Below are 21309 nucleotides of genomic sequence, written 5' to 3' on the forward strand. Positions count from 1 at the left end.
GAGCCGCCCGTCCTGATGTGCATCCTGTCCTTCTGTGCCGTGGGAGCTGTGAGGAAGTGAGCACATGGGAACAGGGTCCTCAGGGACTGCAGGGATGTCCCCGTGGCTCTGGGATGTACCTGAGCCAGCTCAGGGAGCAAAGTGCATTTTGGGGCACTCCACCCTACAAAAAGGTCCTTGAAAGCTTCGCAAGGAGGCGACAAAGCTGGTAAGGGCTACGAGGTTCATCCTGTATGAGAGGCTGAGGACCCCCGGCTCGTCCGAGCTGCAGGAGATGGGGCTGAGAATCCGTCCCGTTGCTCGTTGTGGCTTCCTAAGCAGGGGAATGGCACAGAGCTGCCCGTATCTGATGAAGGAAGCGGGGTAGGGCCGGGAAACGCGTCTTTGCCGTGGGGGTGGTCCAACGCTGTCACGGGCCCTTCTGGGGGGTGGTGGATGCCCCGAGCCCGTCACTGACCGAGTGGCGTTTGGACAATGCCCCGAATGTGGTGCTTAACTTCAGGGCAGCCCTAAAGCGCTCAGGACCCGCTCGGTCCCTTCCGGCTCCTCCATCCAATTTAATTGCCCCCGCATTTGTCCCATCCTGGGGGCGGCCCGGCTGCTGGAACCCCCGGCAGCGCTGCGGGGACAGCCGCCAGGTGGCAGCGCGGGCTGCGGTGCGGGGACGGCGGGCGGTGGGCGGTGTTGGCACCGGGGCCGTTTGCGGGATGTTGTGAGGTTCCTCCCTCCCTCCCAACTCCTTTCTGCCCCCCCCGCCCCCGAGCCGCGCTGCAGTGCCCGCAGAGATGATGATGCTGGCACCGCGTTGTGCCCCACTCCGGGGTGATGGCGTCAGTGGGTCATACCTCGCACACTGGTTTGAAGGGAGCAGCAGGGAGAACCCGCTGGGCTCCCCCCTCATCCCAGCACCACACGTGCCAGGGGCAGCACCAGGCAGGTGGGTGCCAGGCTGGAGGCTTGGGCACATCCCAGGGCACAGATCCCCACTGCTAGCACAGGGCTAAACCCAGCAGGAGCACATCCAGCCTGGGTCCCAAATATGCCTGCCTGAGACTTACACGAGGTAATTCCCCACATGCATCCCTCGGTCCTGCCCTGTATGTGTGCCAGTGCACACGTACTTGTGAAACAACAAGTGGGCTGGCACAGCTCCACTGCCCATCCCAGCCACCCCCGTGGGCAAAAAAAGTGACCCATGACAACATGAATCATAGAATCACAAGGTTGGAAAGGACCTGTAAGATCATCTAATCCAACCGTCCTCCCTTTACCATACCTACACGAAACCCCTTACCCATGTCTCCTAGCTCCCTATCCATGCACTTCTTGAACATTGCCAGAGATGGCGACTCCACCACCTCCCTGGGCAGCCATTCCAGTGCCTGACCACTCTCTGAGAGAAAAAGTTCCTTCGTATGTCCAGCCTAAACCTCTTCTGATACAACTTGCGGCAATTTCCTCAGGTCCTGTTTGTTGGCTGGCAGAAGAGGCCAAGCTCCTCCTCATCACAACCTCCCCTCAGGAGGTTGTAAAGTGCAATGAGGTCTCCCCTGAGCCTCCTCTTCTCCAGGCTGAACAATCCCAGCTCCATCAGCTGCTCCTCATAAGACTTGTGCTCCAGACCCCTCACCAGTTTTGTTGCCCTTCTCTGAACACGTTCCAGGGCCTCAATGTCTTTCTTGCAGTGAGGAGCCCAAAACTGAACACAGTACTCGAGATGTGGCCTCAGCAGAGCTGAGTACAGAGGGATGATCACCTCTCTGCTCCTGCTGGCCACAATGTTTCACATACAGGCCAGGATGTTCAGCTGAGCATCGACCAACAGCCCCAGGTCCCTTTCCTCCAGCCCTACAGCCAACCCCTTCCACCTCCATGCAGGAAGGAGACCCCACCCACAGCTGCCCTGCTACCCCTCTACAGTCATCAGGCAGGACCAGCTGGACTGAATAATTTAATTCCCCGTCAAAAAAGGGACTGAGAGAAATAAAGCTCTCCTTAGAGCAAAATCCAACCGCTGTGGTGACCCATCATAGCCCTGGTCAGGTGCCTGCAGTCCAGATATCGATGCTCTGGATGATGAGCCATTCACTTTGGCTCTGGGTCACCCGGATCCTCACGCAGTCCACAGGGTTGGGTGCTTCCTTCTCCAGCCCCCTCCGCTCTAAGTTCCCTTTCTCAAAGGAGCCCACAGTGGTGTACACAGAGCAGTCCCGGCCATCAGCCCGCCGTCCCCGGCCCAGCTCCAGAACCCCTGCACGCAGGAAGTCCCCACGGCGCTCATTGGATCCTGTCTGCACCCGGACACGGCTGACACGGGCTGGTTGGTGGAAGACAACGGAGAAGATGCTGCCAACTGTTGGGTTTTTGCCCCAGAAATACCCCGTTGCTGTGCTGTAAGCCTTAGAGGGCTCATAGTTCTCAAAGACAAGCATGCTGGTGAACACAGCTGCTGGTGGGTTGTCTGGAAGGTCCATGGCATCAGCTTGGAACTCATCATCCTCCAGACGGTTGATGGTACCTTGGAAGGAGGAGTAGAGGCCCATGTGCTGGAAGAGGGAGGGCTTGAAGCGGATCACGTCCTTCTGGGTGAGCAGGAGGCGGAAGTGGTCCAGCAGCCAGTCACAGGGCATCTCCTGGTAGAAGAGGAGGAGGAAGCGAGCCAAGCGAGGCAGGTCACTGGAGCGGTAGAGCTTACCAATGTAGCCCAGCTTGGAGAACTCAAGGGTGGCCCAGTTGGAGCCTTCCTGGGAGGCTACAGCTTTGCGGATAGCAGTGAAGAAGGACTTGGCAGACAACACGTCATCCTCAATCATCAAGTAGTAAGAGGAGAGGTTGGCAGCAAAGGTGACAAGGAAGGCATAATCCACATTCTGCTTGGACCTGAACTTCACTCGCGCCTCTGGGTCGTTGTAGTTTCTCTTGAGGCCTTCCAGAGTTGGGTAAAACTCATGGGGAGCATGGATAAGCACGAGCCGGCCCAGGAGGATGTGGTGAGCAAACCTGTCACTGATGTCAGCAGCCACCTGGGCGTTCCATCTGGGGTCTGCATCGGCCAGGTGCACCACCACCACCATCTCCTGCAGCTCCTCCTCTGATGACTGCTTGAAGAGGGACTGCAGAGTCTCTGGGAGGTAATAACCACGTGGTCGTCGCACTGATGACAGCCCCACCGCCAAGAACTCTGCCATGCAAAGGAAAGGCATTTACAGGCTGAGTACTGATGCACCACAGTGATATTCTCCCATAAGGAAGGGGTCTCCAAAAAGCTCTCCCCATTGCCAACCTGCTCAGTTAATGCTACTTATGGCCCCACATCCAAAGTCAGAAGATCCACCTCCCCACTGGGAAAGCAGGAAAACCACCCCCGTGCAGATGGATCTCGTCCAGAGAACTGGGAAATCCCAAATGGCTGTGGGCACCACACACCCCAATTGGACAGAGCAGAGAAGATTGGTTAGGGGGGAAGAGCAAAAGTGACAGTGATGAGGAGGTCAACAATGGGTGAGAGATGCAGCTTCCAGAGCCCAGCCCAAAACAGGGCCCTGGAGGCACTCACTTTTGTGGGATGATGGGAAACCAGCAAGGAGGTGGTAGGAGATGTTGTTGAGTACGGAGAGGTTGTCTGTGTCCTGGAGGTTGTGCAGGGCTCCTTGCTTCAAGATCGTGTCTAAAGGTAGATCCCTAAAGTCCACCTGGATGGCAACCAAAGCTGGACTGGTCAGAACATGAGGTCTTGAACATATGTAAGCCAAGGGAGGGGGGCATTTCCATTCCCAGCTCTTGGACTGGAGGAGCCCAAAGGGAAGGGCTTCCTTCCCTTCTGCAGAGCTGGAGTTTGGGGATGATATGGGGCAAAGGAGGCAGAACCAGGAATTGGGGTCCCAGCAGGGCAGAAAGGGAGAAGAGCTGGGGCATGGGACCTACATGGGGTAGGGAGGTGGGGACTCCCCCAGCACAGGACTCACCTCCTGGGGATCCTGCTGCTGCCAGCTGCCCCTGCGCAGGAGGAAGAGGAGGAGGAGAACAAGGAGGAAGGAGGCTACAAACACAGCCGTGAGGGAGCGCTTCAGGGAGCACCGCATAGCACCAGGTGACCTGCTGAGAGCCCTGCAGGAGAGAGAGATGCATGAGAGCACAGCACAGCCCAGGATAAAGCTCCTTCCCTATGCTGGGACAGTAGGAGGACAGCAAGGTGGCACTGGGATGCACACAGGAGTTCTCAAACAGGGGGCACCACGCAGCCCAGCTGGGAGAAACCCACCAGGCACAAGAACCCACAGTGCTCTTCCAACACTGCAGCTCTATTCCCTGCTGCACCCCCCATCCTCCTCCTGCCCACACCCCGCAAGCAACACTCATGGCATTGCTGACCCCAGCAGCTGCCAACAGCCTGGCACAGCCACGTCCCTCACTTGGGGGGAACAAGAAAGCCTTGAAGTCACCTTCACAGAGATATTGGTGCCCTTGAGATATTTCTCCTTGCAGCAGAGGTGTGGCACAAGGCTCAAAGGCTGCTGAGTTTACCTGGGGTTTTTCCATTATTAATGCAACTAGATCTGCCCTAGAAGAGGAAAAGCAGAGTGCAGGTGAGCAGCCAGCCCTGCAGGGCAGCTCCAGCACGTGCATCCCAACTCACAGCACCCGTGTTCAGCCAAAGGCATCTATGAGCCACACATGGAGACACAGCACAGTGAGAACTGAGAGCTGCCCAGGACTACTAAATACATCAACTGCTGGGGAAAGCTAAGCCTCATTCAGCACCGATGGGGAAATACAAGCAGAAAGCTGACTGTTTTAAGGAGAAAATCCATTTTCTGGTTGGCATTAACACCTTAATGTTGCTATCCTGGCTGAGCTGACCTCACGTTCATCACTCAGATAAACAATCAAATCAGATGGAGCTGCTCTGAGCTTGCCCTTTGTCCTGGGTGTGATGGATCACATCTGCTCCAGCCCGGCTTGTAGGAGCTCTTCAGAGTGGTTTCTGATATCCATGAAGGGTGCTTCTTATGCCCCGTTCTCTTGAGCTTGGTCCTTGGGAGCTTGGGTTTCTTAGCTGATCTCAGCTGCATCACATTACTGGGGATAACTTCATTTCCCCTCCACCTGGGAGAATTAACACAACTCGTCCTGGCCAGGGAGAACAGAGCAGAGCAGTTGCTTCCCTCCAGCTTGAGCCAAGTGGGTGTCAGGGTAGGAGACTCATAGGAAATGCTGCAGTGGCTGGAATCCAGTCACCATTTCTTCAAAGCAATGGGTTCTAAAAGCCACTTGAAATCCCCTCCCAGGCCCAGGTCAGTGCTCACCACTTCCCACATTCCCAGCCTCACCTTCCCCCATGGCATGGGGAAGCTCAGCCTCATGGTAAGCTGGCAATGCTGGTGCTCAGCTCCCAGCTCTGCACTGGGCAGCTCGTGGTGGTAACGTGGATGGCCAGAGGGATCCCTGGCTGCCAGCATGGAGAACACATGCTCCTGAGCATGGAGTTGTGTTGGGGAGCCAGCTGCCAGGAGCCCAACATGCTGTTCCCTCCTATTTGGAGCCTCCTGGCCAAGTGGGCTCAGTCCCACAGCAAAGGGGAAGGAGAATGAGGAAATGCTACAGCCTTGTTGCTGCAGGGGCTGCCTGCAGTGCTGGGAGTGGAGCAGCTGGGGCTCAGGCTGCAGAGCGGACACAGAGGTGGTTTAACACAGCTGGAGCAGAGGAAATGAGAAATCAGGGCAGCACTGTGCCCTGGGGTGAGCAATCCCAACCACTCAGGGCTGCCAGGCAGCCAAGCCCTGCTCCGCACACCACGCATCTCCCAGCACAAAGCTCGTCCCATAAAGAAGAAGGAGGGGAAAAAGCACATTTCTCCACCCGGGACCTAAAACCAAAGCTTTAGGTCAATGCAGCTCAGAGGGCTCTCCATGGGCAAGGTGATAGGGACACGACTCTGATCCAAGCCCCGCAGCTCCAGCCCCCTGCTCTCACCCCCAGGCCCCCCACACACCCTTCCCTGTGCAGCCCAAGGGTGAAGGCTTGCACACAGTGCTCCATCCCACCCAGGCAGCACAGACTTACAGGTGCGTGGGGCAGCTGTGGGCTCGTGGGGTGCTGGGCCCTGGCAGCGTCCCTGCTGGGCTCCCGATATCTGGCTCCCAAAGCCCCACCCCGGCCTCACCTGCCTCCTGCAGAGGAGGAGCGTCTGCAGGCAGGGTAAGCCAGCAGCTGGGAATGGGCTCCTTTGGCCTTCCCAAGGATGGGGATTCCCATAGGAGGACCCTTAGGGCTCTCACACCATAAACTGCTTTGCAGACCTGCTCACAGGTGGCACTGATGGGGGATCCTGCTGAGTGCAGGGTCAGGAGCACAGGACACAGAGCTGTGCTGCTTTTCTGGTCCTGTTAGTGGCCGGGAGCCACACGGCTGCTGAGCTGCAGCCACATCTTGGCCAGGCAGAGCTGGTGGCACCTGGATCCCCATATCCCACATTTTCATGCCTGCCCAAAGCATGGGGCAGCACAAGGTACAGCCCTGGTACACGTGGCCCATTTCTGAACCATGAAGAAGTCCTTGCCCTCCCCACCTGCCCTATTCAGCCAAAGCACATTCCTATTCCACTTACACTGCCGCGGTGCTCCTTACCTTCAGCCAGGCTCTGCTTCTCAGCCCAGGGCTGCTCAGCCACGAGGTGCAGGACGCGGCTCAGCTCTCCTCTCTGCAGCCCCGTCATGGTACAGGAAGGAACCGGGGCTCAGTGCTTCCTGCCCCGCAGGAGGAAGTGGGGAACGGGGCCTGGGTTTGCATGGGGAGTGCTGTAGGGGTGGCTGTCTGACAGCCCTTCCCAGTCCAACCCTATCCCTGTGCTTGATGATATTACAGACTAGGAACGAGTTCTTCTATGAAAGAGCAGTGATGCATTGGCACAGCTGCTCAGGGAGGTGGGGTCACCATCCCCAGATGTGCTCAGAGCCTCTAAGATATGGCAGTGAGGGATGTGGGCAGTAGGCACAGCGGGGTTGGACTTGGGGTTCTCAGAGGTCTTTATCCAACCACAACGATGCCATGAAGCCCAAAGGCTGCTTAGGCTCAATGTGCAACATCCAAACACAAGAGCCTGCAGCCCGGCTTTATCCTCACTGCACTTTGGACTGTGGGACACCACTGTGGAGAGCCAGGCCAGGCCTGAGGGGACCCAGCAGCCCCACCATGGATCCCAGCACACAGCACAGCGATGCAGCTGCAGGCTCAGCCTCTCTGAGCCCTGTGGGGAAACCTGAGAGGTGTTCAGGATCAACTTACAGCCCTGCATTATTCAGGTCCTGAGTGGAACAAAGCGGAGGTGAAAGAGGGCCTCACACACCGGGGCTGTGGATGCGGTGTTCCCAACCTGGCCATGGGAGTGCTTACAGCCATGCCTGCAGGATGGAGTGTCAGCCCCGTGCTGTTTGGAGATGCTTGCAAACAAAAGAATCATAATAGTTTAAATATAATGAAAAAAAAAATCAAAGCTGTTCTTATCTGTCTCCCTGTTGACAAAGGTTGGAGTGGGAGAGGCAGCTCCCTCAGTTAGGGATCTGTCAGTATTTCAATCTCCAACCCTCACAACACAAACAGCAGGAAGCCCCCCCTATTCCAACCTATTTCCTGCAGTAACCTGCAGCCACACAGAGTCCTGTGCTGCTGGAAGCCTCTGCTGGACAAAGTCCACCGCCACCACCAGGGGCTTGTCACCAAGGCCACCATGCGGTCTGATACTCACACACTGCCCTCATGCTGCTCACTGCCGCAAAGACTAGACGATCCCCTTAACCCAGCAGCCCTTACAGAGCCCAACACCAGACAGCACATCATATCACACACTGCAGGCAGCCCTATCAGCACACACTCCCCTATCACAGGTCCCAGCTCTGCAGTTGGTTACAGGACTTCTCTTGCACCTCTCTCTGACGTCACTTCACAACCTGATGTCAACTTCAGTGTACTTGGTCAGCAGCACTAAGATCAGGAATTGAGGCCGGAGTTTTCCAAAACGTGTTTGAAATCAGCATCACAGAGTCTAACACAGATCCAGGTTTGGGTTTAGATGCCCTTGGTGGTGATTTACATGGCAGTGGAGACGCATACAAGAAACTCCTGCCAGGCAGCTACATGGAGACTGTGGGGTATTTGCTTATTAAATTAAACTCTCCCTCCTCCCAGTTAAATCTGTTTTCAAAAGCTCTGCCCAACAGGGCAGCTGGCCAGCAGAAAGGAAGTACTTAAATACTCCTTGAGACCAGAACAGATGTTATAACTCAGAACAGGGTTAGATACTAACCTCAAGTTGCTCACCTGCACTCCAGCACATCCTCTGCCTGCTGCAGCTGTCACAGCAGTGAGGTGAAACCTGCTGGATTTCCTGCTCACTTTGTTCCGGATGCAGCAGACTGCATTGCCATCACACCCACCCAGCCCTGAGCTGCTGCAGTTGAAGGAGTTTGGGACATTGCATTTAATATCTGAACAGTCTGGATTCTGTCTGATCCTGGTGAAGCCTGGAGTTGGACTGGATGAGGTTTGTGGGTCCCTTCCCACTCGGGGTTGCTCTGTGACTCTGACAAATAATCCAGAGCCACAGCAGCTGCTGAGTTCTGGGGCTGCTTCTTCCTCACAACAGTTATTTTGCCTGTTAAGAGATACATCGCCGCCTGCTCCAGGGCTTTCCAATGCCCACAGGTCAACGCTGGTCCATGGCCTTAACAAAAAGCCCAGACCTGAGTCCTTCAGAGCAGCTTTAGTTTGCAACCTGCATCACCTCTCCCTGTTTGTCTTCTCTGAAAAACCTTCTGCTTTTAGAAGTCTAAGTCTTCTTTTCAAAGGAGAACATCACTGTGAGAACTTGGAGTATCTTTGCATTCAAGAACTTTGCCTTACAAATCCTCTTTGAAATAACTCCTTTGATTATTTATGCCTTAAAAAACAAACAACAGCATCTGTTGGACTGTGAATCAGCATTACTGTAACACTGCTGCTTTGCTTACTGCTCCTCAGACACTGAAATATCACACTGCATTTGAATGCAATCATGTGCCAATAAAAGATCAACAACAAAAAACCACCAGGGACTTCATTTGTGAATTGCTTCTGGTCACATCCAAACTGGAAAGCAAAAGCATTTCTTCCTGAAGAACAGAAAACACGACCACTTCCATTAGCACCAAAAGGATTTTAAATGAACAGTTCCAGGGAGCTCCTTTCAAATCATAAAAGGTGAATTTTACATAAAATTGTTTACAAATAAGTTTCTGCTTTACACTCAGCTCTGCTCAACACTGACCAGAAGTTATATATACATACACACTAGGCTCAGTAGCTTCAATCACTCTCTCAAGGAGGCTGTTGGGTTTATTGAAGAAAAAAAAAAATAGGATTTCTTGGTTCCTGGGTCTTTCCTTCAGCCTGTCAGACGGGTCACTGCTGTGGGCGCAGGGAGTTCTAAGCTTTTGGGGAGAAGGGATATTGAGGGTGCCACCAATCCAGCAGCCGGACGCTATGCACAGGGTCCAGCACCACCTGCACTCCTTGGTCAAGGCGTGGCTTCTTGCCATTGTGAACAGGGGCGTCCTGGAAGACCAGACGCACGCGATGATGCCTCATATCTGTGCTCACGTTGATGGTGAACTGCAAAAGAGAGACATGGAAGTGCTGGGAGGAAGCAGACATGCAGGATCATGCATCTGTTTCCAGGTAACTGCGATTGCAGACTGATTGCTGACACTGGGTACCAAAGTCACTTCTTTATGTGCTGCAACAGTTACACACCAAACCAATTCCCTGTGGCTGGAGGCCCCGAATAAGAGAACTGGTCACACCTGAAAGAACCTCTCAGACTTAGAAGGACTGACACATGTACTGTCACAGGTATTAGCACACCTGCTCTGCTACTTCCTAACACAACACATCCGTTTGGAGCTGAATTTGTGGGGGTTAATTCAAAAGCTGCTGTTCTTCCCAGTGGTCAGGGACTGAAGACAGAGCGCAGAACTTTGGTCATATATGTTTTACTCAGAATTTGCTGCCCTCAGGCAAGAAGAGATTCCATTTTCCTGCATCCCACCTCCTGGTCCCCATTGGGGTATTGACTATTCTGCTCCCAGCTGCTGCACACACACAGGCTCAGCTTCTTACAGAAGCTCTACAACAAACCACATCTCCTGCATCGAATACAGGAGAGCTGAGAGTTCTGAGGAAGCTTAACTGAGGAGATTGTTAGCAAATCCTGTAATAATTAGCACTGAGATTTCCACAGCTGGCTGACTGATGGAGCAGTACGATACACACAACATGGAAGAGCTTCCCCTCCCCTTTCAGAATCTGCACATGCAAAGATCATGTAGTAGATATCTCAAACACTTACCAAGGTGAACGTCATGCCCATGACTATTGGCACAAATATGAAGTTAAAGGTGGTGATCTGCAGCAGACAGCAATCCTGGTCGGGGTTCGTGTGGACTTCTTCATACTGAATAGGTGGCTGAAGACTTTTGGAACATTTGCTCTTAAATCTGGGAGACTTGAATAAAAGAGAGACAGTTAGCCAAGCAGGAATCTATGATGAGTTTGGTTTCTTCAGACCAGGGCTGCCCAGCAGCTTCACAGAGCATTCCCACACACCTCGGCAGTGCTACATTATTGACAGTAACAATCTGTAGGACTACTTCATTAGATAGGAATGCTGCAGAATTCCCAAGCCTTAAACAGCCTAAGAACCACTGATGGAGGCTTTCCATTAGCAGGCATTCCTTCACTTCTTGTGGGAATCCTTCCAGTGTGAAGCAAACAGTTTCAGATGTGGATTTACCTTTCGACTATTCAGTCTGTTTTCTGGTGATAGTCAGAAGCCATGATCCAAAGATTACATTATTTGGGGTGAAAAAACAATCCACACCTTACAGTGGAGCAATGGGGGAAAGAAATACCAAATATAAAAAGCACAAGATTCTCAACATGTTGGTAATACAGACTGAAAACTGAGAGCATTTCCAGGACGTGTTTTAGGTTTTATCAAAGGATTCAGAGTTTCCATTTAACATCTGAACCGTTTCCACTTTCCTTTTCATCACATAGAATAATCATTACTTCTCCAAAAAAGCCACAGCCATTCTGGTTCTTCTTCCACTGCTGCTGAGCTTCCATACCTGCTTTTTGAACTTGAAGTTGAATTCCCACATTGCTTCTTGTCTGTTCCCTTCGATCTTTTTGCACCAGAAAAGCAGACACTGAGGTGGAAAAAAAGAAACGCAACTATGAAACCTGTGGAGGAATCGCTTGAAATAAGTCACAGTTGCTGAGACTTCCCATTGCAAACACAATTACAGAGCAGTTAGGAGCCATTTATTCACATTAATTATTACCAAAGAACACACCCAGCAGTTCAGTCTCCAGTCTCAAGCAGACCAACCGATCATGCAAAAGGATGATGCAACTTACAGCCAATGATGTACTGAAGAGAAATCTCTCTGAACAATCCATCCCTTCCATAAGGCAGAGGTGAGTGGTACAGATTCACCTGTTTCCCTCACCCACCAAGAGCCCCCAATATATGACAAGCCAAACAAGACTAAGCAAAGGAACAACTTTGAATAAGGATCAAGGAGAGAATCCAAAGGGAAATGCCAAGAATGATGTATGACCTTTGAGGTGACAGATGAAAAAGGTCTGAAGCTGCTTCAGAGTCAAAAGAAGGTCCTGGCATCACTAGGCATTGCCTGTTGTACTGCAGAGCACAAAAACACTACCAAGTTAGCACAGTTTAACCAACCTACTGCTCGTATTTCAGAAGGAATGAAAGAAGGGCCTCCCTGCAGCAGAGGTAAGCAGCACCATGCTCCAATTTAATCCAGTTATCATGGTATGGTCACAGGACCTATCCCAGCACACAGCACCAGTTCTACAGGAGTCTCGGCAGAACTCCTAAACTAAAACGAGGAGGGGAATTTCACTGCCTGCCAACAGACAAAAGCAACTATCCTTCAACAGCCACAAAGAGAACCTGGTAAGTCAACCCACACACCACGGTTTCCACAGCACAGATGCCAGCCCACCACTGCTGGTCTTATTGCACACCAAGAAAGCCTGACTGGGTCACACTGGAAAGCTCACACCTAATTTAATCCAGTATGGTGGAACCTTGAATGAATCAAAGCCAGAGCCATCATCTACCATGGGACCTCTGTAATTAGAGACTAGAAGTGAAACAGGACCCCTACCTCAACTCTGAGTCACATCCATAAGCAGGAGTCATTAAGAACCCTTACCTCCACAGTCTTCATGAGGTGACCAACACAGCTACGAGCAGTCAAGCTCAGAAACACACACCAAGTAACCTCCACATGGGAGGAGAGGAGGCAGCCCTCATATTTTGCCAATAGAAACATTCTCCAGATCTTTCTTATCTCAGAATTTAACTCCAACATCAGCGCTATTTCTAGTTCACCTGCACAGACAGCCTGGTCTAGCAACTTGTTTGGTCACGGCAAGTAGTGAAGCACAAAATGGTCAGTACCTCCTAAGGGGCAGAGGATGTTGTCCACGGGTCAGCCGTCCTGCCCTTCAGACGCGCCGTACGGCCTGCTGCTCCACCAAAAATTATGGGGGATGTCTTTAAAGGGCAAACACTTCTGCTGACACCATAACAGCTCCAGTGTCCCACACAAGCTAGGCTAGGGAAAGAAAAAAGGAAATTAAAGAGGAAAAGCTAGATTTGATAACATGGAGGACTGGGGTCTCCTCTTGCCACATGCAGCTTATGTTAAGAATCAGCCATCATTTTCAATGACCCATAAAGGTATAAACAAAGCCCATGAAAGCAAGAACATGGGGAGGAAATGTCAGACCCTCCTCCATCCCCACTGTGCTTTAGCATTTCAGTGCACAGTAACACACATAGAGCTCACTGTCTTGCAGTGCAGTAGTACAGCAAGACCAGGTTTATAATGGCTCTTCAGTGCTCCAGGGGTTAGGTCAGATCTCTGCTGTTCTAAGCAAAGCCTTGTTGCCATTTAATTTCCTTTTTTGAGATCCAAACAGTGAAAGAACCAACTTCAAACTGTAGTGCAGTAGAAGCACTAGCAGTGGGCACCAAAGCCGTTATGATGTCAATATGAACGCTCCCGAAATCCTGCCAGTATCATCTCATACAGCCATACTACGTATCTGAGCAGCAGGCATGCCCGTAAAGAAGTGAGACTGAAGGGCTAAGGGGGCATTTCCTAGAACTGTTCTGCTGTTTAGTTTAAGAAAGATGACACCTAAACAGGGAAAATAAGAGAATAAACAGCTCTGGATACAGGCTTCTGACTCAGAATTCTGACACGGAATTAAGTGCCTTATTCCTGCTCTGCAGCACCACCTGCTTGTGTTACTGCACGATGCTCCCTAAGCACTACAATGTTTTTGTCCAGGGAGAGGACGGAATAAAGAAGCAATGCTGCACACAGATAGATGGGTTGCTCTCTTTTGCATGGAAAATTAAAGTCAAACTGTTGACAAAGCCACTGCAGTTTGTCTTCAAAAAGCCCATTCAATAAGCTTTTTGATTTGGAGGACAGAGAATTCACATTGCTGCTTAAGCTGTTCACAAGGTACCAGCCAGTCGTGAGGTAAAACCAAACAAGAAACACAAGTATTTCCAAGTTAAAGATCAATCATTAGTGATTAGAGAGGATACAGAAGTGTCCCAAGCTGCAAGATGAAGGGAAGCTGCCTGCCCACACCAGTGACAAACCTCACACAGCCCAACACAACTGCAACCCCAGTCCTAAAGCAGTTGTTCACTCTGCACATTTGCCATGCTCACATCACTACCTTCCCCTGCTCAGAAACCAAAGATGAAGCATGAACTACAGGAATGGAGTATAAAATGATTCCCTTTCAGTGGCTGTCAGTGTTGCTTCTGATCTCTTCAGATGCCTGCTATGGAGAAAAAGTGTATTCTGGCAGACAGCATCCGAATAAAGCAGAGAATATAAAAACTGTCCCTCCTGCAACGTCCTTTCAGCACCACACTTGCAACAGAGGAGGGATGAGCTTCAAATATCCCTAACAGTTCTCATATTCAGTGAAGCAAGTGCCTTTCTGCTGATTATAAAGCTGGTGAAGTAGGACTAAAGCAACTAGAAGAGTAACTAAAATCCTCTGCAGGAGCAACTACACAGAGACAGATAACCACCACACTACTAAAAGCTACCAGTCCAAGCTAATTCTCACTCCAGCCTTCACAAAGAAGTTTGGACTCAGCTATTTTTCAAGGTTCCTTCCAACCTCAGCTCTGCTGTGATTCTAAACACCACCTATTTTTTCTTCTAGAAAGAGAAAATAGCAAAAGAGCACCTCAGACATCCCACTTACTCTGGAATTTTTTAAAGTGCTGGGTGTACTGTCTGGAATAGCTGGGTTCCTGGAGACTCGAGATGCAAAAGGCTCATACATGTGGTACAGCGACCGGATGACGCACGCACGGAGACAGTGCAGCTTCTCCATGGACTCGGGCCGCAATCGGAGGGGCAGGTATGCATCCAAACTGTAGTGCCTGAAAAGCCAATGACAAACCCAACTCAAACTAAAGAGTCAGAACGGCAGAGACATGCAGGAGAGAGAGAGAGATGATCAGTGCTGATGATCAATCAGCAAACAGCTGATTGATCCCATTGTCAACTCTGAGTCCATGAGGGTTTTTGTACTGCCTCCAACACACACAGGCACACAATGCTACAGCTCCCCACTAATTCCCTTGCAGACAGTTGGATATATAAAGGTCTACAGGTGCATTCAAGTTCCCCAGGATCCACTTTAGCTGAGCTTGACTGTGTGCTTTCAAATGCCTGAGCAGCCTGGATGCCTGGGCTTGAGAGTTACTCTGATCAGAAAAAACAAGCCAAGGAAGCACTTGCTAGGGAACTTCACACTAAAAAAAACACTGACAAGGATGCCCGTAGTTGTGGTTTGCTCTATACTTACACTTGTATATACCTTATCACTTATAAGGACATCAAAGATTATCTATTTCCAACCCCCTTGCCAGCCACTAGATCAGACTGCCCAGCCTGGCCTCCAGGGATGGAACATCCACAGCCCACCCCATCTCTGGGCAGCCCACCCCAGCATATCACCACCCTCCAAGTGAAGAATTTCTTCCTAACATCCAACTTACACCTCCCCTCTTTCAGTTTCAATCATTCCCCCTTGACATATCACTATCTAACTGAATAAAAAACTGGATTTCCCTCCTGCTTGTAAGCACTTTATAAGTACTGGAAGATAACAATGACATCTCCCCAGAGCCTTCTCTTCTCTAAGGGAGAAAACATTCTGTCCTGAAGGAAAGTTCAAGTGAGATGAGCAAGGACAGAAGGATTTGTTTTGGATGTTGACACTTACTGCTCTTCTTTTACTTCATTTAAAACTTATTTCTGCCACTGAGAGAGCTCCTAAATGCACTGGTTTCTTTAATGCCATCCTAAGTACAGGAAGGTGACTATGATGAAAGCTTGAGGCAGGGCCAGGTCTCTGTCAGTGGTGACTGCCTGTCTTTAAGGTAATGCACTGACTTTACTGTAAGTGCTTTCTGAACATTTTACAGTTGTGAACGGGAGTTTATAGGCTCCAGCAAGCAGAAAGTGCACAAGGCTTTGATATCTTACAGAAAGCATATGGGAACATGCCACAGCCAGATCCTTTTCCGCAGCCAAAGCAGGTGCAATATACTACAGTTCCTCCTCAAATGAGGTCCACACCATAAGTTCAACAACTAAATATTAAGCTCCCCAAACCATAGGGAAATATTCTCTTATTTACAGCTCTACAGAAAGCCATTCATTGCCAAAGCCTCTTAGAATAGTTAAGACATTCTCTACAGTCTCACCTTCTATACAGTCTGGTCCAGAAGGCAGCAGTGCAAGTAACAGTCCAGGCTTTCTTGCAAATCAAAGAGAACCTGACAATGTCTTCAGGGCGAATGTAGGAAGCCAACAGCAACCAGATATCAATGGGGTATTCTTCTCCACCATCACCATCAGGATTTTCTAAATGCAACCAAGGTACATTAGTGTAATAAAGAACTTCTTCACCAAATCACACCTAGAGGTATATGTTATAATGCTGTTAGCACGGGGTGAGTAACTGGAACATGGATGTAAACGCAGTCATGTAAACAAGTCTGAGACAATTTCACTGCAACCACTACACATTCCCTTTGCTGGACACATGCCAACATTTATCACTGCTGCACAGGTTGCACAAGTGTGCAAAGTGGCAGATATAAAGAATAACTTGGGCTGAAAGGGGCTTCAAGGAAGCTCACTGCTGCCAAGGGAAGTTCTGGATGCGATTACTTAACTACAGATTTACATGCCCACAATGGACTGTGACCCCAGAGCAGTGCTGTGCATACACAGCCTTGGATATCAGTATGTTGTTAATACTGATAGCAATTTGTATGAAGTTAAACTTTTCTTAAGCACAAGGAACTAACTTAAAATTCATTCTTAACCGGAAGGCGATTGGTTATTAGAAAGTCCTGCAGGCTTCCACAGTGCAGCAGTTTAGTTTGCTGATTAGACTGTGCTGTATACAGCTTTGCATACTGCTACATAAAGTACAACTGCTGAAGGATACAGCAATGGAATTAATTCACTGTGATGGCAGTAGGGCCAATATACCCAGCTGCTGGAAAAACAAACAAAAAGCACCACTTAAATCCATCTGTAGAAAGCCACAAACTTGGAACCAACCTTAAGATAGAGCCTGGATTCTGCCAATAAACACACCATGGGCATCAATGTCTGTTTGCTTTTGTTGGTTTGCTTTTTCCTAAAGCAAACCCTGCTTTCACCTGCCTGCTTTCAAGGAAGAACTGTAACACACATCCCATGGCAAAGTTTCTCTTCTCAAAAGCAGCATTAATTTTCCAAGGTTGAGAGAAGACTGCTGGAAGCAGCAAACTCTTTGGCTTTGATTTCATACCCAAAGCTCTGCCTTAGTGAAAAGACAATATCTCTGACGAGTCACAGCAGTTCTTTGGTCAAATGGGGCAAAGTGATTTAACCTTTTGCATTATTATGTCTTATATTTTTAACTACAAATTACAAATGCCCTAAAGAGCTGCAGGTTTAGCCTACAAACAGCAGTCATTAACTGAAGAAACCCACACCCAGCACCCAGGAGAAGCTGGTGAACATACCTTTGTGTCTTTTGCTCTTCTTTTTTCTAGATGCAGTTCGCCCACCGATACTTTCCTTTGTATCCATTTCATCACTGCTGTCACAAGATTCTCCTGACACGGAGAGAACTTCTTCAGAAGGAACGCAAGAAGCTTCCAAACCACAGAGGGATTTTACTAGAATGACAAGCAACGACACGATAAGTCTGCCAGTAGATAGACAGAAAAAGATGATTCAAGCTTAAGAGATACATCAGGGGAACCAGAGCCACTGCTATGAAGCAACATAACTGCATTAAAGTCTCCTAGTGACGCATGTAAATCCTAGGCCCTGGGATTACCTTGTCAGAGCAAGATTAGCATAGGTGAGTGAATTAGAAACAATTATTGTACCGTTTCAAGGAGGGGAAGGTGAGGATGATCCCCCTGGTTTCCCCGAAGCTGTTTATAACTTTGAATAAAACAACATGCTTCTTGTGCAGCACCAACTGGTTGCCCTGCATACCACAGCATCCCTGTATGACCACTATTCAGTCTCCATAACGCCAGCACCTATGCTCTAATTGTTCTGAGAACACAGTGAAGTACACTTCCTTCTCAGCAGGACAAAGAGATCCTGTGGCTGAAGACAAGTAATCCATCAGCAATAGAACTCAGAGCCAAGTACACAGGCTCCACTTAACCCAGAATTTAGTGAAGGACCTAATGAGCAACAGCCAAGTGAAGACAGTATTTCTTTTGCTGCCTCTGGGGAGATGTTTAAACACATCACTGTTAGGAAACATTTTACTGTAAACTGAGGACTCACTGGGGCAGAAAAAGTCACGTGTGAGGCAGTAGCACAAGTCTTACAAATGAAAGCTGCAGTCCTGCTGAGCAAGGCACAGAGGAAGCAGCATGACAACAGCATTATAAACGCTTTGCAAATAGTCTAAAATCTGGGGCCACATATATTCCAGAAAGTTGAATTCCAACCTAATTTGCTTGGATGCGCTCTCTATCAAGAGGCACCTGGCTACCCCAAAGGAAGTCTGTGCTGCTCACACTTCTCCAGTCCAGCAAAGTAAACCCCTGGAAGGTTTTATATATTGCAGATGCAGCAGTAGAGCCATCAGAGAGCAAGAAGTGGCAGAAAAAAATAATAATCATTAAGTACTGATTATAAATAAACCTAGGGGAGAGATTTTCCTCATTTCTTAACCACAGAGCAAGGTTGTGAAATGGTAACATAGCAGATGGAATGGAAGTCTTGAGACAGAGCTTGAGCAGTTTAGGAAGAGGGACTGCATCACTTGGTTTCTGGCCATGTCAGAGAACTGCAGTGCTTTGCCAAATGAGCTCTTCCATATTTTGCACAATTTACTTTGTAAGCTGTATGCATTTGTGGCAGTGATATCCCTCACTCTGTAACAGCACTGACCTCTCTACATACAACCTTATTTTGCAAAACCAAATAGAAGCAGATGGCAATACATGACAGCTATGACATCAAATACAGCCAAGCAAGAGATGATAACTGATCAAGACACGGGGAGGGGTTCAGAAAAAGGCAATCACATTCTAGGAAGGAAAGCTCAACAAAACGATTGAGCTGACAACACAAGGCTGTTCACACTGAGTCACAGTGCATTGTAATGTTGCCAGAGGGATTCCACCCCATTCATCTCACAGCAGTCATCCCCACCTTGTCCCTGGGGGTTAGGAAGGGATAGATAAAAGCTCAGGAAAATTCCACCTGATACTTTGCTCCCCTCCCTGACTCCTGACAGCCACGGGCAGGGCAATGTTTGAGAACCAGAAAGACAGGAGGTGAGTGAGGCCAAAGTTCTCCAGGCAGAGGCTATCTTCTTCCTGCTGCTTGTTGTCAAGGTGCACCACGGTCATGACCAGGACAGATAAGGCTGTAAGGAAAGCCTGGGGCTGATAAGGATAGAGCCTGAGGATTAGTTCATCAGGAGGGTGAAACCCCAATGATTCTGCAGGGAATTCCTGTAAACTACAGGAACCATCTGAGCAGTGAAAAGGTGAACCAGCAACAGGATGCCAGATTTTAGGAGAGGGGTTAAACTGCACAGGGCAGGTGATGCAAGAACTCAGAGCAGGGGGCAAGAAGGGAAACACGATACAGTTTGCTATGAAGCTGAAGTGCAGCAGTGGGAGGCGTTGCCTCAAATGTATAAGACTGCACAGGAAACAAAACAGGGAGAGGAACAGCCTCCTATAGAGTGGAAGGTGCCCTGATCTGAAAAGTTTGAGTAGTGACTAGAAAGGAGAATTTAGTGGCATCACCATCCTGGTCAACTTCACAGTGCAAAGAGTACCTTCTTTTTACAGCAGTCACTGACTACATAGTAACATCCACCTCCAACCAATTCCACATGTCAAACCAGCTGCATTTAGGAGTCAAATCCCAAATATTAACAGCTCTTGAGTAAAGAGGGTGAGTTAGTCCAGAATGTTCCCATTAAACTCAGCAGCTGAAAACCAAGGAGGAAGTAAAGAACAAAGCACTGCAATAGCTGTTCAGGAAACTACTTGCTTATACAGCTTACAACAAAACAAGAGCAACACTCAAAAGACCTCAGTGCAGCCCGCAGCACAATTTACCAGAGCTAACCCTATTCCATTATCCTCATTTCAAATACATTTATCCAGCAGTAAAATAACCTCCAGTTTTGTACGAGGTAATATAGTAATAAAGACTCTCGTTCTGTGGGTTATCATTGTTGGGTGGTTTGTTTTTTTGCTTCAAACAGGAGATAACACTCTATATTAAAAAAGGAAAGAAACTCTTCTATTTAAGGCACCAGGAAAGACTCAGCAATTCTTGCTGGACTCGCAGCTGGTACCCTGCAAAAATCCTGTCTAAGATCTGAATAACCCCACAGAGAAATGTAGATCCATTTTCAGGCATTAAACCAAACAGTTCTACAGGCCACGGGGATAAAGAGGAGCCCCTCAGCACAGAGGATGGAGGGATGGGGGGCAGCTTTCGTGCATGCTGGCTGGCAGGGCAGGCTCCTTGTGCGCTGTGCTCACCTTCCTGCTGCACTGCATTGGCCACAGCTTTCTTCACCCGTCCAGATTTCACAACAGCCGGGTCTGAGTTGGCATAATCTGCCACCGTCACTGCAGGAGAGAGGGTGTCAAGGGATTACGGATTACAAACAGAGAGAGAAGGCCTAACAGCTATGATCCCTTCTCAAGGCGAACACTGCATGGGGACAGAGCTGAGGAGACAGCACATAGAAAAGCAGCAAGTCTGCAACCCTACAGGACCCGTTTGCAACCCACAAACACCCATCGCCTTCCAGCACAGGCAGCTCTTTCCATGCCCAACCCACACCAAGACCCTCACAGCACCCAACACACCCAATACACCCAATAGACCCAACACATCCAATAGAACCAATACACCCAACCCGGGGCTCCCCGCCGCTCCCCAGGCCTCACTGCCCCCAACCCACATCCCGGACCCCTCCCACCTCAGCACCCCCTCAGCTCCCAGGCCAGGCCGCAAGGCCCACTAGGCCCATCCCATCTCAAAGCCTCGCTCCGCTCCATCCCGTCCCATCTCAGGGCCTTGTCTCACCCCGTTCGGAGCAGACATCGTCGGCACGGAACTTGAGGCGCTTCCTGGCGCCCCGTTTGGGCATGGCGGCGGTTTCGGGGCGGCCTCTCGGGGCCATGTCCGGCCCGTCCCGCCCGGGGGCCGCCGCGGCGCCGCGGGGACAGCGCCACCTCTTTGCAAAAAATCTCGCGAGATTGTGACGTCATATCTATGCGCCGCGCCCATGCGTCATGGCGCCGGTAATAGAGGTGTGTGGGGTGTGAGGCGCTCCCGGTAACACGGGCCTATGGAGTAACCGGCCCTATTAACCAGTCCGTTGTGCTCACAGCACCTATACCCGGCCCTATCCACCTCCTGCAGGTCTGGTAGCGTGTACGAGCTGCCACTAGGTTCCTTTTCCTATATCTTTTAGGGTTATGCTGAGTTGTCAGCGATCCCACCTCCTGGTTAAGGGGCCATAAAGGTGCTGTGCTGAGATCCCTATTGGGGGTTCCCATTGGGTATCATTGAATGGACGTGAGCAGTGAGCAGGGGGGGCTGCACCTGCACTGACATG

The 21309-nt window shown here is 50.0% G+C and overlaps 2 protein-coding genes across 20 annotated transcripts; both read right to left on the bottom strand.

Annotated features, from left to right (window-relative positions):
• Nucleotides 1–1934: 1934 nt before the first annotated feature.
• LOC107324722 (alpha-1,6-mannosyl-glycoprotein 4-beta-N-acetylglucosaminyltransferase) lies at nt 1935–8775 on the bottom strand. Of its 15 annotated transcripts, none has more exons than XM_085527190.1 (5): nt 8317–8456; nt 6628–7439; nt 3966–4107; nt 3557–3692; nt 1935–3181 (listed from the first exon to the last, which is right to left on the bottom strand). In XM_085527190.1, the coding sequence occupies exons 3-5, from the start codon at nt 4080–4082 to the stop codon at nt 2040–2042; spliced, it is 1395 nt and encodes a 464-aa protein (XP_085383316.1). In that variant the 5' UTR covers nt 4083–4107; nt 6628–7439; nt 8317–8456; the 3' UTR covers nt 1935–2039. The 15 variants fall into 15 exon arrangements, with proteins under 15 accessions (XP_085383316.1, XP_085383315.1, XP_015740491.2 ...); XM_085527189.1 differs by having other exon boundaries at nt 8303–8441; XM_015885005.2 differs by having other exon boundaries at nt 7285–8445.
• A 400-nt stretch (nt 8776–9175) lies between these two features.
• TMEM183A (transmembrane protein 183A) lies at nt 9176–20931 on the bottom strand. 5 transcript variants are annotated; one of them, XR_014938773.1, is made up of 9 exons: nt 20775–20931; nt 20222–20311; nt 17204–17359; nt 15887–16046; nt 14374–14554; nt 12530–12686; nt 11163–11243; nt 10382–10537; nt 9176–9645 (listed from the first exon to the last, which is right to left on the bottom strand). XR_014938773.1 is itself a non-coding variant. In XM_015885008.3 (8 exons), exons 1-8 carry the CDS (start codon nt 20869–20871, stop codon nt 9460–9462), a joined length of 1107 nt encoding a protein of 368 aa, XP_015740494.1. In that variant the 5' UTR covers nt 20872–20931; the 3' UTR covers nt 9176–9459. The 5 variants fall into 5 exon arrangements, 3 of the variants coding, with proteins under 3 accessions (XP_015740494.1, XP_085383326.1, XP_085383325.1); XR_014938774.1 differs by lacking the exon at nt 12530–12686 and having other exon boundaries at nt 11163–11277; XM_015885008.3 differs by lacking the exon at nt 12530–12686.
• Nucleotides 20932–21309: the final 378 nt, after the last annotated feature.

Source organism: Coturnix japonica, chromosome 38, assembly GCF_054131305.1.
Source record: "Coturnix japonica strain WE chromosome 38, WE-NBRP24, whole genome shotgun sequence".
Taxonomy (NCBI): Eukaryota; Metazoa; Chordata; class Aves; order Galliformes; family Phasianidae; genus Coturnix; species Coturnix japonica.

Bases quoted from the DNA above. Each gene is read 5' to 3' on its own strand.
- TMEM183A (XM_015885008.3), bottom strand. From the start codon at position 20,871: ATGGCCCCGAGAGGCCGCCCCGAAACCGCCGCCATGCCCAAACGGGGC. The intron at 16,047-17,203 runs GTATGTTCACCA...GGTTGCATTTAG, and splicing joins GAAGAGCAAAAGACACAAAG to AAAATCCTGATGGTGATGGT. The intron at 11,244-14,373 runs GTAAGTGGGATG...TTTCCACCTCAG, and splicing joins GCACTTTAAAAAATTCCAGA to TGTCTGCTTTTCTGGTGCAA.
- LOC107324722 (XM_032449262.2), bottom strand. From the start codon at position 4,626: ATGCACGTGCTGGAGCTGCCCTGCAGGGCTGGCTGCTCACCTGCACTC. The intron at 3,182-3,965 runs GTGAGTCCTGTG...TTTGCATGGCAG, and splicing joins AGCAGCAGGATCCCCAGGAG to AGTTCTTGGCGGTGGGGCTG.